The following is a 15,953-nucleotide window of genomic DNA, read 5'->3' as shown; positions in this document are numbered from 1 at the left end:
CTAACTGACCCCTCTGCCTTCCATTGATCCACCAGGCTCTACATCCCAACTCTGATCGCATCATTGCAGAGGGCTGGTTCAGGGCCCAGCAGTGCAAGTGCCTTGGAGGAGGAGGCCACTCTCACCTCCCACCTGTGCACAGAGCCCCTGCCCACCAGCAAGCTAAGCAATCTCCCCCCACACCTTTCCACAACACAGCGGGGGGGGGGGGATCACTAAAAGAGCCCCTCAAGGCTCTCTCCCGTTCTTTTGTCCTGAGGCTCAGGTGCTGAGGTCAGAGGTCACCACTGCACTTTACAAGTATGGTAAAGGGGTGGCTCCGGCCACAGCGCAAGGCGGCTTGCTACGGCACACCTGGCCCCCTGTGAACCCAATGGACATGTCAGGGATCGGGAAGGCTGCCCAACCACTGAAGCTGCAGGACACAGTGCTGCGGAGGCCTCCAGAGAAGGACCTGGGCCTCCTCCAAACCAGGCAAAGTGAGCACGACCTTCAGGAGGATTAAGTTTCCAGAGCACTGCCTTTCTAAACACACCCAGTTCCTAAAAACAGGCCCTGGTAGTGGGACCTGTGCAACAAACACAACTTGCAGGGTCCTCTGCCCACTGGCAACGAGGGCTCAACTTGAAGGACTACAGAGCGACCCGGCTGCTAGGCAGCTCCACAAACCTCTGTGCTTCCAGACCTGCAGGTCCAAACCCAGAGGCTCAGCCTGATCACAGTGCCCCAGAGGGTGGTGAGAACACACCAAGTATTGTACATTCACTCCTCCAAAGAACTCCCCACACCTGCACCTCCTCTGGGCTGGCCTAGGGTCTAGCAGTGAACCAGTGACTTCATACACAGGGCGATCAGCCTGCCCTGCTCAACCTTCAAGGCTCCCTCTCACCCGGAAGAACGCAGCCATGTCTGGACCTATGGTCCAAAGTCCATTTCCCATTCTGCCCTCCATCAGATCGCTAGCTGTGAAACTCTTCCCTTTATCTGCCTCAGTCTGGAATATCCTCCCTACTTCCCGGTCCCAGATAACCTTCTCCTAATTATCTTTTAACCTCAGGCAACGGTTACCTCCTCCAAGAAGCCTTCTCTGATGCTCCAAGCTGGAAATATCTCTCCCAGCCCAGAAAGCTCACACTACCTTCCCTAACCTCCCTCCCCACTGCCCTGATTACTTTCTACCTTGGACTACATGTCATTCTTATACCCACAGAGCTTCCCATAGAGGGCAGGGACCAGGTCTGATTCATCACTTTTTTCAACCTCCATGCACTTGTATTCCCTGTCTAGACTCCCATCTCTGTTGTCTCAATGCCGTTCCTGGAGAACTCTTACTCACCCTCCAAAACCCAACTCAAAAGTGCCCTTTCTCCAGAAGCCTTCCCTGCAGCTCTGTGGCACAGCTGGTCCTTCCCTCTTGTTCCCAAAGCATTCAGGACACACTTCTTCTAAAGCGCTAAGTTCTAAGTTCTTCAATCACCCCTGCTGACACTTCGGGCTGCAGGACAGCCCTGTGCATTGTGGGATGTTTGGCAACACCCTGGCCTCTACCCACTAGATACCAGTAGCACAAAAATGTCTTCAGACATTGCCAAGCATCCCTTAACAGGGTGGAAGCAGGGGCGAAACGGCTTCACTGAAAACCACTGATTTAATCTTGGGCACTGTGGCTGCGGGCAGGGCTCAGCAAGATGGAATGTGTGTGGGCAACACCAAGACCCAGGATTGGATGAACCAGCTGATGATGCCTTAATCTTTGAGCAGCTTCCTAACCGGTCTCTGTCCCGCCTCACATCTTAGATACAGAACCAGTTCTCTACAGCACTGCTTATCCACTGAAACTTTTCATGGTTCTGGTGGCCTCTGGTCAGGGCTGGGCTGTCTCAGAGCTGCCCCGGCCCCCAGCATCAGAGCCCCACACCCTCTCCTGCCTGCCTGTCACTCCCCCCAACTCCAGCGCTCCAGCCACAAAACTCCACAACCTGTGCGGGGCCCTCTCGCCAACCCCTCTCCACTGACTGGTCCCTAACCGGGCCCCCAGCTGCTCAGAAGTCCTCACGGCACGGCACGCCACGTCTCCTCCTCTCAGCATCAGTCCCTTCTGAGTGTTGGTCTCCCTGGGAGACTGCAAGCTCCATGAGGACAGGCTTTTGCTGGGGTGTCTCCAGAACTAGGCATGGGCTTCACTACAAAGCAGGTGCTTATAGATACTTGCAACAGGATTAACTCGGGCTCAAGTAAAGGAGGTGGAGGGGGAAGGGTGGAGGGAAGAGAAATGGAAGTGCCCACCCGGAGCCAGCTGACACATGGGGGGGCCGCACCACGACCAGCAATGAGAGGGGGAGGGGGTGACATTGATGTCACATCCAAAGCACCTGAGGGTCACTGGCCTGGGAGCCAGTGAGGCACGTCCCCACCACTCGGGCTCCACTCAGCTCCGGGGTCTTCTCGGAGCCCCAGCTTCCTCAGTGTTCTCCTTGCCCTGGACCCCACACGTGTGCAGCCTGCTGGCTTTCTGTCCAGGTGGTAATCAAACACGCCACTTCCTCCTGTCACCCGGGGGCCCATTTCACTCCCACCCAAGGCAGCGAGCTCCGCACAGGCAGGACTTCTGTGTCTGCACTCCCCGCGGGGCCGGCGGCCATCCCGGACGTGCAGCAGGGACTCAGAGGCACGTGCAATGGGACAGAAGGGACGAGGTCAGTCCTTCTCCCCCACCTGAAGGGAACGCACAAGTGGTCCTTCTGCACACGACTGGCAGCAGATCATTCTGCGTGAAACTCAGCACTCAAGTTCAACATCTCCCAACCTGGTCTATACTCTGTTCAAGGAGATGAGTCCACTGATCCTGTGACTGGAAGCAGAGCAACGTCAAACTGCTACAAACATTGCACTCCCTGGAGTTTAACTTTATATAAATCATTTTTTCCAAATACATATATACACACACACATATGTGTATGTGTACACATATATATGTGTGCGTGTGTGTGTGTGTATATATATAAAATATATATATTAGTTCTGGAATTTAAGGACTGGATATTTTAAAAAGCAAGCCCCAAACTTGCCCTTGTTGCAAATCTGCTGGCTGCTTCTGGCAGTGGAGGGGCCTCTGCCGGGAGTCTCACTTGCCAAAGCTGTTTTACAGGGAAGTGATCCTGGTCAGTTCAGAATACGAAGAGGCTCCTTCACAGCCACTGGGAGGAACCTTCCCAGACTACATCTAGGTGATGCAGGCCTAGAGTTAAGAGCGTATCAGGTTCCCTCCTTCTGTAATACTTCTTTCTGAATGGCCACGTCACTGCATGCTTTTAACTATGGAGAACTTCCTCTCCAAGGTGTGGCAATCGGATGTGTTGAAAGAAAATAGACAAGAAACACTCTTTTCTACCAGCTTAAGAAGTGCCGTTATGCTGGGTTCACAAAACAACTTTTAAGGAAATAAAGTGAATGACAGCCGTGGCTCCAAGTGGAAGGTCAGCAAGGGTCTGATACCTGCTTGGTGTTAATAAAGGTGGATGCCACACAATTAAGGTCCAGCAGCCTGAACCAGGCTAAGCCTTTCTTACTTCCATGCAGTAAAACCTTTAGTGGCTGCCTATTATCTCCATGACACAGCCTGGCTTTCAAGGCCTTTCAATCAATAAATGACTTACTGAGCACCTACTACATGCCAGGTACTGTGCTAGGCCAGGACATAGCAGGTTAGGGTGGCTGCTTGCCGGCTGGCTCGCCATGCACCATTAGCACCAAAAGGCAGAGAAGGCCAGGATGGGAGCGCTATTTAGGAGGGGCCCCTGCCACATGGCAACATCTAAACAGAAACATAAACCAAGACAGGGAGTGAGCCATGCAGCTATTTGAAGAAAGAATATCCAGACAAAGGGCACAGCAATGCCCGTGTCCTGAGACCCACATGGAGCGTGCTCCAGGGAGAGCGCAGAAGCCGGGGTGCCTGGAGCCAGTGGGAGAAGGTGAGCAGTGAGGTGAGATCAAAGGTGCAAGGCTGGACAGCAAGGCCCTATCAGCCTCGGTGGGTCGGGGAGAGCAAAGGAGCGACTTGATCTCATATTTTAATATAACTGGCCCAGCCGTGGTGCTGAGAGCAGACTAGAGGAGGGCCAGGGTGGAAGACCAGGTTGGCCTTTTGTTTTTGCAATCCAGGTGAGAGAGCATGGTAGCTTGGATGAGCAGTTCTGTCAGATTCTGCAGTCTTTGAATGTAGAGTCAACAGGATTCACTGAAGAACTAAATATGGCACTGAAGGGGGAACCAAGGAGAAGTCCAAGGTTGGGGCCTGACCAGCTGAGGAGTGGCATCACTGTTCTGGGGACAGACACATGGGAAACCCAAATATGGTTTGGGCACATTAAGTATGAGCTGCCAATCAGACATCTGTTGGACATTCCACCATCTGGTCCCCTCCTCTCTTTCATGTCTCTTCTCTACTCTGAGCCCGTATTCCAACCAGATGACCTTCCTTCCTATTTCCGGAATGTTCATTAGATTCATGTCTTTTTCCCAGGGGTACTCTGCCCTAATTAAAAATGTACCCACCTTTACTCAAGTACCAATGGTCCACCCCCATTGAACAAAAGCCTAAATGCCTGATGTATGCCCATAACAGAGAGGAAGGAACACATCAGCATCCCAATGCTGTCCTGGTCCTGTAGAAACTTACAAATAGATGGGAAAGGAAAGCAGATGTGCCCTCAAAAGAGAATGGTGAACTCTGGAGTACTGATTAAGAATAAAAAGCTCAGAAGAACAAGCAGAATGGGTTCCACAAGTCAGGTCCAGCAAGCACCCTTTTTTGCCTCCTGCAAAGAGGGTGCTTGTCTGTGGCTGTAAACAGCTTCTCCACTGGAAGCAGCTCCCATTACTGGCTACCTTCACCTCGCTGAGCCTGACCCCAGTTCTGAGCAATGGGTCTACTGCAGGGGGTGCAGGGTATAAAGGAGATGCTGAAGGTTAAGAACCTTTCATGGTACCAGACACACAGTAGGTCTTCATGTGAGGTCTCCAATCTGGAAGTGAGTGTAGCCTGCCACGATGTGTGTGTGCCTTGTTAGGGACAAACCCAAGAATTCATTCCACTGTACTGTATCCCTGAGAATGCTTTCGCCCATTTTATTTGACAAACTACAAGTGAGTATCTATCTACTAAGGGCCATCTCAACTTTTATTTCCTCAATATCTCAGGACTTCTCTGGAGACCTATAGATCTTTATGATCTAAGTCCTTGGTGATGTTTCCCCCAGTTCTGAGCAAGGCAGGATCCACTTTCTAGGAATCCATATCTAGAAGAGGAGCTGTTAGCACCTTCAAGGCACATTCACACCCACCCACCCCCCTCCAGTGAGGTGCCCAGCCATCCTGGGCAGGGGAGAAAACTGCCAAATAGAGCTCTGTCTCCCAGCAGACTGCTTGGCTTGACCAGAGAGATGGGGGCAGAGCCAGAAGCACCTCATTCCACACAGGGGCCTCTCCTCTCACAGACAAGGAAACCAAGGCCCAAAGAGCCCCTTCATTCCCTCAGCCAGCCCTGAGGCTCCTGAGAACACGGGTCTCTCAAAAGCGACAGTTCCAATCCCCCAAAGGTAATCATGCACAACACATGTGAATTTAAGTTGACATCCCTTAGGGGCATTGCCAATCAAAATCACCCACCTACAAACTGTGCACAAGGTCCCACCCCAAGCTCAGGAGAAACCCCCGATACAACCCCAAATGGTCATGTTGGTACCTCTGGCTTCCATACCCCACCCCACCACTCAGCTGAGGCAGGCAGAAGAAAAGATTTCCACGTGTCGTCCTAGCAGCCAGAAGACTGACCAGCAGACTGGGTCATTTCAATGATTACAGAGCAGTAATGGAAAAATTCCAGCATTTCCCAAGGAGTGGGCTCTAGAAGCATTCTCAGCCTGGGTACAGGATGCCCATGCAGATGATTCATGGGAAAACATTGGTTCCTGATTTTGCACTGGGGGGTCAGATTTGTAGCTGGAAGATCAAACTGAAATGCAGAGGCCTGCCTGTGAGTCCGGGCTCTGCCACACTGGCGGACCCTGTATGTGAAATGATTAAACACGAGTGCCATTTAACCAGTGTTGGGTGTCTGCCAGGCATGCTGGGCTGGAGGGATGTAGTGTCTCACTCAGGAGGCCCAGGCAGCTGGGGGAAGTGGAGGGAAGCCTCATCTCATCACCTCCATTTTACAGATGAGAAAACTGGGACTCAGCGAGGCCAAGTCACCAACCACCCCAAGATCAAGGTCCCATCCCTCGAACCCAGAGCCCTTCTTCTCTTGAACTGAACTAATCTGAGCCTCAGCTTCCCCACGAAGAAAGAGAATTGGGCCTGTAGAAATCTGAAGCTGTCTTTCTGGGCTTCCCAGGTGTCTTCCCAAGGCTGAGGGGGCGTGGCGTGCTCTCCCCAGGCCGCCGGGCGGCCGGTGAGGTGGCGGAAGGGAAGAATTCACCCAGGAGCTGCGCCCAGGACAGGAACTAGCGCCTGGTGCGGGGGAAGCGGGTAGGTACTCACGTCGATGTTCCTTAGGATGACGCACTTTCCATTGGTGTAAAGAAAATTGTTGCCCCTGGGGTCGCCGCCGATGATTTTGGAGACACCCCTCTCCACCTGGGGGAGGCTGGCGAACACCTTCTCTGCAGAGACACAAACGCAGCACGGCACATGAGGGGCAGCCCCTGCCTCGGCCCCCCACCGGGCTGAGGACAGAGAGCAGGGGACGGGAGGAGAGGGGGAAAAGGAGAGGGGCCCTGGGCCGGTCTCAGCCGGTCACCTGTTGCCTCCACCCGGAGGGGCGGTCGCCACTTTGAAGGAGCGCAGGGGACGGCGCGACTTCCTGGTCCGCGCTCCCCACCAGGCCCTTCAGGGATGCGGGGGCTCCGCGGGGCTCCGACCGCATCGCCAACTTTGGGGCGCCCCCCTGGCCGGGGATCGCCGTCCGGAGCCCCCGAGGGCGGCGGGTCGCTCACCGGCTTGCGCCCGCACCCCTCCCCCGCGCCCCGGGGACCCCTCCAGGCCTCCCGCTCCTCGCGCCCCGCCGATGGCCGAGGGGGCCAGGCAGGGCCGGAGCCCATCAAGGGGGCACCGGGCCGCGGCACTTACTGATCTCGTATGGCATCTTTGCCCACTTGTTACCGCGCAGCGCTCGCCGAGAGCCTCCGGGGCCGCGCGCGCCGAGAGTCAGACGGGGCCGAGGCCGAGCCGGGGACAGGGGCCGAAAGGCGGCGCCGGGCGTGCGGTGCGCGGAGGGGGCGGTCCGAGGCCAGGTCTCCGAGGCCGGCTCGCGCCCTGCCCTGCGCGCTGCCGCTGAGTACGCGCCGAACCCGGAAGCGCGGCCCCGCGCGCGGCTCGCCCCCAGCTTTGACCATATATAGTCAAGCGCTCAGCTCGAACGCTGCTGCCCCGGCAAGCCTGCGCGGACCTGGCCGCGCCCCTCCCCCCCGCGGGCCCCGCCCCTGGAACTCCGCCCCGGAAGTGACGTCCCTCGCGGCCCTATGAAAAGGCGGGGCTCGCGGCGCTGGGCGTCAGAATGCTCTTGGGAACTGGTGGGAGAGGTTTGTGAGGGCGGGGGTCGCTGGGGAAGGGTGGGCGGAAGGTTGGGGTACTCGAGGTTGCTTCTTGCTGAAGTTTTGCGGGCGCTGAAAGCAGCGGAGCGCTGTGGGGAAGCCTTTTTCCTGCCTGTGTTTGCGTAGCGGGCGTTCCCGAGCCGCCAGCCTTCCGGCGGGGTGGGCGCCTGCTGTTTGCAGAAGCTGTGAGGGGCCGGCTTGGGCTTTGGAAACGTAGGAGAGTGCTTTTTCTTGGTTGCTTTTTAAAGCGAGGCTAACTGGGAGTCGCCCTTCCTGGAAAAAAGCAGCTGGCAGGAGGAACTTTAGGGATGTACCTTGCAGGGCCGAGCTCTCAAAACTTTCTTTTAGAAAGCTAGGAAGCCGTGGAGCAAAGGGGATGTACGTTCGAAGAAAAGTAGGGCTTATTTTCTAATGAAGAAAGCAGAAGGGAAAGGGAGCTTCCACTTGTAAGGTCGAGGCAGCGGCTCGTTGCGAGGGGAGAAGCAAGGGTTCTCAGGTGTTAATACTTTGAACCAAACCTTTGAGCGGGGGCTGGGGGCTACTGTCTTTCCACCGGAATTGGGGAGGAGGGTAAATGTGAGAATACGTTAAAGGGCCTGAAGCCCAAACTAGAAAACCTCGGGGTGATACTTGACTTTCTCTAATCCACTGGGAAATCCTGTTCGCTCTATTTTCAGACTGCATCCAGGTTCATTTTTTGCGTCTTCCACTTAATAGGCCTGCAGAGCCTATTAAGAGCCAATTAAGGCTCTGCAGAGCCCTGAAGTCTTACCTGGGTTAACGCAGGTGTTTCCTATCTGGTCTCTTGACTTTTGCTCCCCGACCGTCACAGACTGCTCTCCCGACTGCAGTCTGTTTCAAAACTGAAGATCGAATCTGTTCCTCAGCTTAAAACTTGTAGGCGCTTGGAATCTCAAAATTCAAGCCAAAGGGCTTAACACGGCCTACTGGGCCCTGTGTGATGGGTTCCATGAGACGCCATCTTACTCTCCTTTGCCTTCAGCTCTGCTCTTGCTTTCTGCAGCACCCCAACTTCCTTGGTACCCCAGGAATGCCCCAGGCTCTCTCTTGCACCTGCGGTGCCCCCCCACCTCTGTTTGCTACCTGGAATTACTCTGAAAAGTACTTAAATGCTCTGCTCGCGTCACTTTTTTCAGTGAAACTCCCCTACCCTGACCATCTTATTTTGAACTGCAACCTTCCAGCCCTTTCAAGTGCATTCCTGATACTCCGTTCACTAGTCTTGTTGGGAGTGTGTTCCTGGCACAGGGTAGACGGTAAGGTAGTTTTGTGAATTGAAGGACCCTAGAAATGTTGTCTTTGTACATAAAGGTGAGATTTCTAAAGCAGAAGTGAAAAACAAGTGTTCTACAGGTGGGAGCTGTAATTATTCTGAGAAAACAGGGTTTAATTATTACCCTTATTGGGACTGGGTTAAGAGCAGGTGTGATAACTTAAGTTCATCGCTAGGGCATCTATGTAATGCAAGGACTGACTTGAAAGTAAAACTGAGGCCTCAGCCTCAAGCCCTTATGCATGTGGGTAAAGCCTCATTGGACTCGGTGAAAATGAGACTATAAAGCAAACTTACTTAGAATTAAGTTCCAAACCCCTGGTAGGATGCTAGGCTCTATGGCTCTTTTAGCTTACAAGTAAATTAGGTTGGTCTGGGGGCTTGAGAAAAGTTCGGGTGCGGTGGGGATGCTGGCCTTTATGAAACTTAAATCGCAGACAGTGTGACTTGGCAGGGAGTTGTGGCAGTTGGAAGGAAGAGGGGTGTGGGGTGCTCTTCTCTGGGGTGAGCTTGGTCTGGTTGTTTCAGCTGTAAGGGCTCTGATACTTGAGCTGAAGCTAGCTGTGTTTCCAACTCTCCTCCGTTTCTCCTACTCCTCACCCACGCCTTTAATACAACCACCTAACAATGTGACCTTGGCCTCCAGTGGGGACCCTGAAACGACTGTTCTCTGGTGACTCACTGCTGTGTCAGTCCAGCCGCTTTTGAGACCCTCACTTCTGAAACTGCCTTCTGGCACCTCGGGAATGTCCCAGAGAAGCCGCCTAGGGCCAGACCAAAGTGAATGAGACCAGACTCCTTTGCGGGGGGGGGGGGGGGTCCCTTCCTGCAGTGACCAGTGACCCCATCTCTCTAGCTGCACAGGTCAGAAACCTCACCCACCCATTCTCACCCTCACATTCAATCCTTCACCAAATCTCATCTAGCCTGGCTCTCAAGCTGCTTTTTCACCAAGTCTTTCAGCTCTGCCACTGGCACAGTGCCTGCCTGGGGGCTACTGCACCTGTTTCTGGGCCTTCCCTGCCACCCCCGTTTAAGGCCAGAGTCCATTCAACTGAATTCTTAAACTGTATGTAAGCAGCATTTAACATTTGTTGCTGTGCCTGCTGGATTAATCCAGCTTGCTTACCCCTGCCCCCGCTGTAAACATGAGAACAGGGACCATGTTTTTCCAATACTTAGTGACGGTCAGGGCCTACCAGACAAGCTAAAGGAAGCTGCTGATTGTCATCCTGGAGAGAATGAGCCACAAGAGCATCACGTGACTTTGCACTGAATTCCAAAGCACGTAAAATAGTGTCTCTTAAAAACATGCACTTTGGGGCAACTCCTTAAGTCTTTCTCCAGGAGAACTCCTAGACTGGCTTTGGGGAAACTGGTTGCAGTTACCTGAATTGGGTAACTCGGAGGAAACCCGTAGTCTGGCTCTAGATATGTGTATGAGGAGGCTTTACCTTTGCCCCCTTTGGTTCTGCCAACTGCTTTGTAGCGAAAACGAGGGCTCAGGATGTGCGGCCCTACGGGAATCTGCCTCAGCCCCTGTTGCCTCCTCCATGAATTGGGAGTCTATACAGAGCTTTGAGGAGAAACAAAGGAGCACCTGGACACTTAGGCATCTCTTAACTATTACTGACCCATGTGTCAGCTGTTATCTATATGGGGCAGTTAAAGGAATCTCTTTAAGTCTAGGCTGGGTGAAGGTTGGAGGGGATGCAATTTGCCAGAACAATTACAGCAAGATTGATGAGTAAAGGCAAGTTACAACTTATTCAAGCAAGTTACAGTTTAATGGATCTAATCCTCAGTTTCACAACCGTAGTCCAATTAGCTATGAACTGGGGTGGTGAAGGCGCACGGGGCAAACTTAGCTACATGGTACCCACCTTGTGTCCTAGAAACCTGGGGCGGGACATGGGGCTGCCCTCCTTGAAGGGAGAACTATTGAGGGCCATGACAGCAAAAGCTCTGCTTTTGTCCTCCACACCTTTGTCAGAGGATTAATAATGCAAAACCCTGACCCGCCTATATAAACCTATGAATGTTAACCTCTGTAAGTTCTTCCAAGGCAAGAACAAGAAGTGAATTCTTACCTCCAACCCTGTGTGTGAGCTTGTTACTGGGTCCCTCCTTGGGCTGCTCAATTCAAGACAAGAAACAGTATTTCAGAGGCTGGCAGGGCTCTGGGCTTTGCAAGCAGGTGAGTATCTAACACCCCTAGCTAGTTCTGTAAGAGTTTGCAATTCCTTGCAAGCTATGGAACCTTGCATACAAAACTTTCCCCTTTGAGGTTATGTCCAGTGGATGTACTTCTAAGAACTTAGTAGCACTACATAGCTTTGGCCTAAATTTCATAAACATAGCTCGGGATATATTCTCTTTACTCAAGTTACTGACCTATTCTCATTTCTTTAAGCCATCACCTCATAGACAACAACCTTCATTATCTGATCCTTCTCAGATCCAGGAGAGGAGCCCCGCACACCTGGTTTCAGAGACTTGGGCCTAAGTACTTCACTCACTCCTCCCCACAGGGCAGCAGTCACTCCATTCCCCTGCTCCCCTTTGCTTTTTGCACAAAGAACTCCCATGAGTCCTACAACTAACACAGCCCCACTTGCCTTTCCACTGCTGCCTGAGACTCAGCATGGTGGGTGAAGTGCCCTGAGGACAGGTGATGGAGTCCTGTCCTCACCCCAGCCTCCCTGGTTCCCTTTCTGGAACAACAGACTTCTGCCCTTGCACTCCCTTTCTGTGTGTCAGGTACTGGTTTTTTTGCATGCTCTTGGATCAGGTTATGACTTGGCCCAAGTTCAAAAGCAAGGGGCACAACCAGGATTCAAACTTGGGTCTGCCTTCTCCAGCGCCCAAGCTGTTGTCCTAAGCACATGAGAAAGGGCTAAACTGGACAGACCAACACTTGTCAGCCTTAGTTGTGTTCTTGAATAGGCAATTTACTGGATCGTGTTCCAGGAAATGGTAGAATCAGTAGCTCTTTCAGGCAAGTTCAAGGATGATGTCAATTACACTTCATTTGAAAAGGTTTGCCCTTTTGGGGGCAAGTATTCGGAATCAAAGTGCTCTGCCTCTCAGTCCTGATGCCAGAAGATGACCCAACAGTCTCTGGCTGGCTGTGTGGTCGGTTGTGATGCTGGGCTCTGGGCACTGTTTTGTCCGGGTGGCACCCAGGAAGCAGGTACTTGGCTGCAGGATCTCTTGGCATCCTGTGTTACTGTGGGGTGTCTGGTCTGAGAGTCATGCTGGTGCCCTTGGTGATGACATGGAACCTTGGGTCAAGGGGGCTTCGCTTTCTCCAGAAAGCTTCCCAGGTGTGTCCTTGCACTCTAGTCTGGGCAGCACTTGGGTCATTCTCCTTGGCCTCTGTAGGCGTGGAAAAATTCTGAGTCTCCATAACTGAGTGCAGGGTGTCTTCAAGTCCCAATTCTGCAGAAGTGGCTCCAACCCCTGCCCCAAATAACTGAGGATCTCGGGCTGCCGAAGCATTCTAGAAATTCATCCTGGCTTCTGCCAACACTTGCTCCAGGCCAGTGCCTCTGACTCCTTGGGGCATCACTGCTGGCCATCTCCAAACCTTCACATTTATTGGTCGTTTCTTTAGTCTGCCTCTAAGATGTGAGGAGGCTGAACTCCTCAGCCTGGCTGGCGTGGAAGGGCTTCCGCTTTCAAGGGCAGAGGGCGGGTGGTGTCTGCGGCCCAAGACAGCTCTGCCTCGATGCCCCCAGCTTGAGTCTGGGCTTGGAGAAGGCCCACGCTCTTGGTCCCTGGTTGTGTGGGCTCCAGTCCTCTACTGATGGCGTTGTTGGGACTGGATAGTAAGGGCCTCTGTGTGCAGACAACATGAACTTGAAAGTTTAAGTTGGTAGTTCCAAAGGGAGATTGCAGAGGGTGAGGCTGGTGTCAGAGCCTCAGCTTATTTATCTCCAAAGTTAGTGCATTAGGCAGCACCACTAGTGTACGTCTGGGAGTGGTTGGCATCTGGTTTTAATTTAAAGAGGCTTGCAGTCTCCTCTGGCATGTCCATACCATTTAAGCCCTATGAATCTTTGGGCTGTAGTTGTCGTTTCTCAGGTTGGCGCATCTATGTCCCCTTGAAATTCCCAAGACTGGAGGATGCTGCGGTGTTGGCCACAGTTGGAGGCTTTAGACATCTTGGGGAGGATGACTGTGGGTCCTTGGGAGGCTTGCTCCTGCAGGATCGAGACTGTGTAGGTCAGGCAGCATGACTTCTGCAAGTCAGCCATGCAACTGGTGTCTGCCTGGTGTGCTATGGGTGTTGAAGTGATTCTCCAGTTCTCCTTGAGTGCCCTGAGGTGGGCCCTGGGACCTGGTCCTGAGAAAAAATGAGTACCTTCTGTCTTGCATTGTCCCCACTTGATACAAACATCTAAATTTAGAAGGCACAGCTGTCTTAACATCTCAACCTGGACAGAAAGAACTGTCTTTAACCTTAAAGGATGTAGAGTCCCAAAATTACTTCCCATAAAGCTACATCTGATTAGGTAGCAAATCAACCCGTTCCTTCTATGGCTGACTCGTTAATGATGATGAGCTAAGTTATGCTCAGTGTAAAGGGAATTGGCTGAGTTAATAGTGCTGGGATAGCACATAAGACTTTCAGTGTCGATAAGAGAGCTCCAGACAAAGGGGGTGGGTATCTTGGCCGTAAAAATACTTTCATTCCCATGGCAATTTAGATCACTAACGTGACAGCAAGTAAGACATTTAAATGAAACAGCAATTCTTGATAATCAGCAGCTGCGCACGGAACTCAGTTTAGGTAGGTTTGGTTTTGTTATGTTCCATTCCAGCCTAGCTCAAAAGAATCAAGGTACCCAAGCTTGAATCTGGCCCTGTGGACAGGAAGCTAGACTGTTTCAGATGATCCTTTATTGGATGGAAAGTACAAACGAGTCTCGGCCTCGCGGATATACTGTGACACAGCATATTGCTAGCTTCTTGCCTGGCCAACTGTCTATCCAACTTCTGTAAGTGGTAGAATAGTATTTTGAGACTTCGAGCAGATAGTAGATAACGGTGAATTGTAAACTGTAGAATTACTCTCCAGGCGTGTGGCAAAATCAACACCGACTATGCATCTATTAAGTTTTTACTGTGTTCCAGACCCCGTGCTGTGTGCCCAAGATAAATGGCTGATTCTGCTAGGCTGTGCAAGGACTGCTGCGGTCTGGTGTTGGAGACAAACTGCACTGGCAAGGGTTTCATCCTGCGAATGAGATTGGATTACTCGTGGGGAGATAACAGGAAGGTAATCTGTAACCAATGGAAGAGTCTGAATTCAGATGAGGGAGGGCAGCTCCCTACCTCCTGTGACCTGTGAAGACCTCTTAGGGGAAATGGCTTTGGAGCACAGCATCCCTTTAAGGGTTACAGTATGCAAATTGAGGCAAACCTTTTGAGGCTTTTTGGCAGGGAAACCTCACCAGACTCCTCCTGTCACGGTCTTCCAGGCCCTGGCTTCTGGCTCTAGGTTTCTTGGTGCTGGATCCGTGACTGCACCGAGTCCTGCGGTACACTTCTCCTCCTGTAAGCTCACCCAATCCAGGCTTCCTGTATGTGGGGTGGAGCTTTGGTGCCCAAATCCAACCTTCATTTCCTTGCCCTTGAGGTTTCTAGAAGGCAACGCCCTGAAGGAACTAATGACACATCATGAGCCCCTTTTGTAATGGTAAAGCTCTGTGGGGAGAACTTGTCTCAGACTCTGGGCTGGTATGGCATTAACTTCTCACCAAGTGCGTTGTTTTCATGATCCAGGTGAAGCTGGAGGCCAGCCTGTAAGAATGAACTTCCTGGTGTGGCCGCGAGGAGCTGCTGGTGTTCGCTGCTCTGGATGCTCCTTGGCGTAGACGGGGGCTGCGTATGCCAGAGGACGACTCTGTGCCTGTGTTGGTTGAAGTTTAGCAGCTCTTACGGCTATGACTGGCTTTAACCCGCATGGGTGTGTGGACTCAGAACAGCTGGAGTATCAAATGTGGCCTTGACTAGTGTCCTGAGGTGCTAGACTCCATCTGGGTTTGAAACAAAAGGAGTTTAGAGTTAGGGCCTTGCTCTGGATTAGGCTCTGGTTTAAGGGAATGTTGTGGCTGGTTGCTCTTCTATCCAGGGCAGTAAAACTTTCTCCATGTCAGCAATAAGGCTGTTGAACTTTCTTTGTGCGTTCGCATTCACTGGAGAAGCACTTTGAATTTCCTTCAAAAACTTTTCCTTTGCATTCACAACTTGGCTAACTGTTTGGCACGAGAGACCTAGCTTTTGGCCTCTCTCAGCTTTTGACCTCTCTCAGCTTTTGACCTGCCTTCCTCACTAAGCTTAATCATTCTAGCTTTCGATTTAAGGTGAGACATGTGACTTTTCCTTTCATTTAACCCTACAGTGGCCTCTAAGAGTTTTATTCATTGGCCTAATTTCAATGCTGTTGTATCTCAGGAAATTCAGAGGTACAAAGAGAGGGGGAGATACGGTGGAGTGGCCAGTTGGTAGAGCCGTCAGAACACAGTTACATGGGTGCAGTTCATGGTGACCCCAAACAATTATAATAGCAACATCAAAGATCACTGATCAGAGATCACCGTACCAAATACGATAATGAAGTTCGAAATATTGTGAGAATCACATTGTGACAGACATGCAGTGGACACATGTTGTTGGAAAAATGGTGCTGATACTTGCTCGATGCAGGGTTGCCACAAACCTGCACTTTGTTTAAAAACAAAAAGGGAAATGCAATGAAGTGAAGCACATAGATGAGGTGTACCTGTGAAGCTATCCTGGTGTGTGGTCTCCTGCCCTCCACCCCCTACCTGCCCTGGAGTGACTGAGTCTGGGGGTCCTGGATGGTCTTCTGTGGCTGGACCTGTCTTTCCTGGTGAGAGAAGTACCAGAAAGGGCTGTGGGGGCCATGGAGGCATTTCTGATAACTTGGTACAACTGTCTGGGGCACCTGCTGGTAAGGAGAGGTTGGGTGTCCCCAAGCCCTTTGTTTGAAGGTACAGCCTCAAGTACAAGCTGTGTGTTCACCTGAAGGGGGC

At 52.1% G+C, this 15,953-nt stretch overlaps 1 protein-coding gene and 1 long non-coding RNA gene across 3 annotated transcripts in view; one reads left to right on the top strand and one right to left on the bottom strand.

Moving 5' to 3' along the window:
- WDR1 (WD repeat domain 1) overlaps positions 1-7,480 on the bottom strand; it is a 39,215-nt gene extending 31,735 nt beyond the window's left edge. The window contains exons 1-2 of one of the 2 annotated variants that reach the window (XM_059065886.2): positions 7,132-7,480; positions 6,544-6,665 (exon numbers count right to left, since the gene is read on the bottom strand). In XM_059065886.2, coding sequence (XP_058921869.1) covers positions 6,544-6,665; positions 7,132-7,147 — 138 coding nt within the window. In that variant the 5' untranslated portion in view covers positions 7,148-7,480. The remainder of the gene's footprint in view (positions 1-6,543; positions 6,666-7,131) is intronic. The other variant, XM_067036382.1, reaches the window with a different exon arrangement.
- Positions 7,429-15,059, top strand: LOC136791980 (uncharacterized). Its single transcript, XR_010841118.1, has 3 exons — positions 7,429-7,583; positions 14,029-14,173; positions 14,680-15,059. It is a non-coding gene; the product is annotated as an uncharacterized lncRNA (long non-coding RNA).
- Positions 15,060-15,953: the final 894 nt, after the last annotated feature.

This window comes from Kogia breviceps, chromosome 6 (genome assembly GCF_026419965.1).
Source record: "Kogia breviceps isolate mKogBre1 chromosome 6, mKogBre1 haplotype 1, whole genome shotgun sequence".
Classification (NCBI taxonomy): domain Eukaryota; kingdom Metazoa; phylum Chordata; class Mammalia; order Artiodactyla; family Physeteridae; genus Kogia; species Kogia breviceps.
The sequence above is the reverse complement of the archived record's forward strand: the minus strand, read 5'-3'. Positions and strand labels throughout refer to the sequence as shown.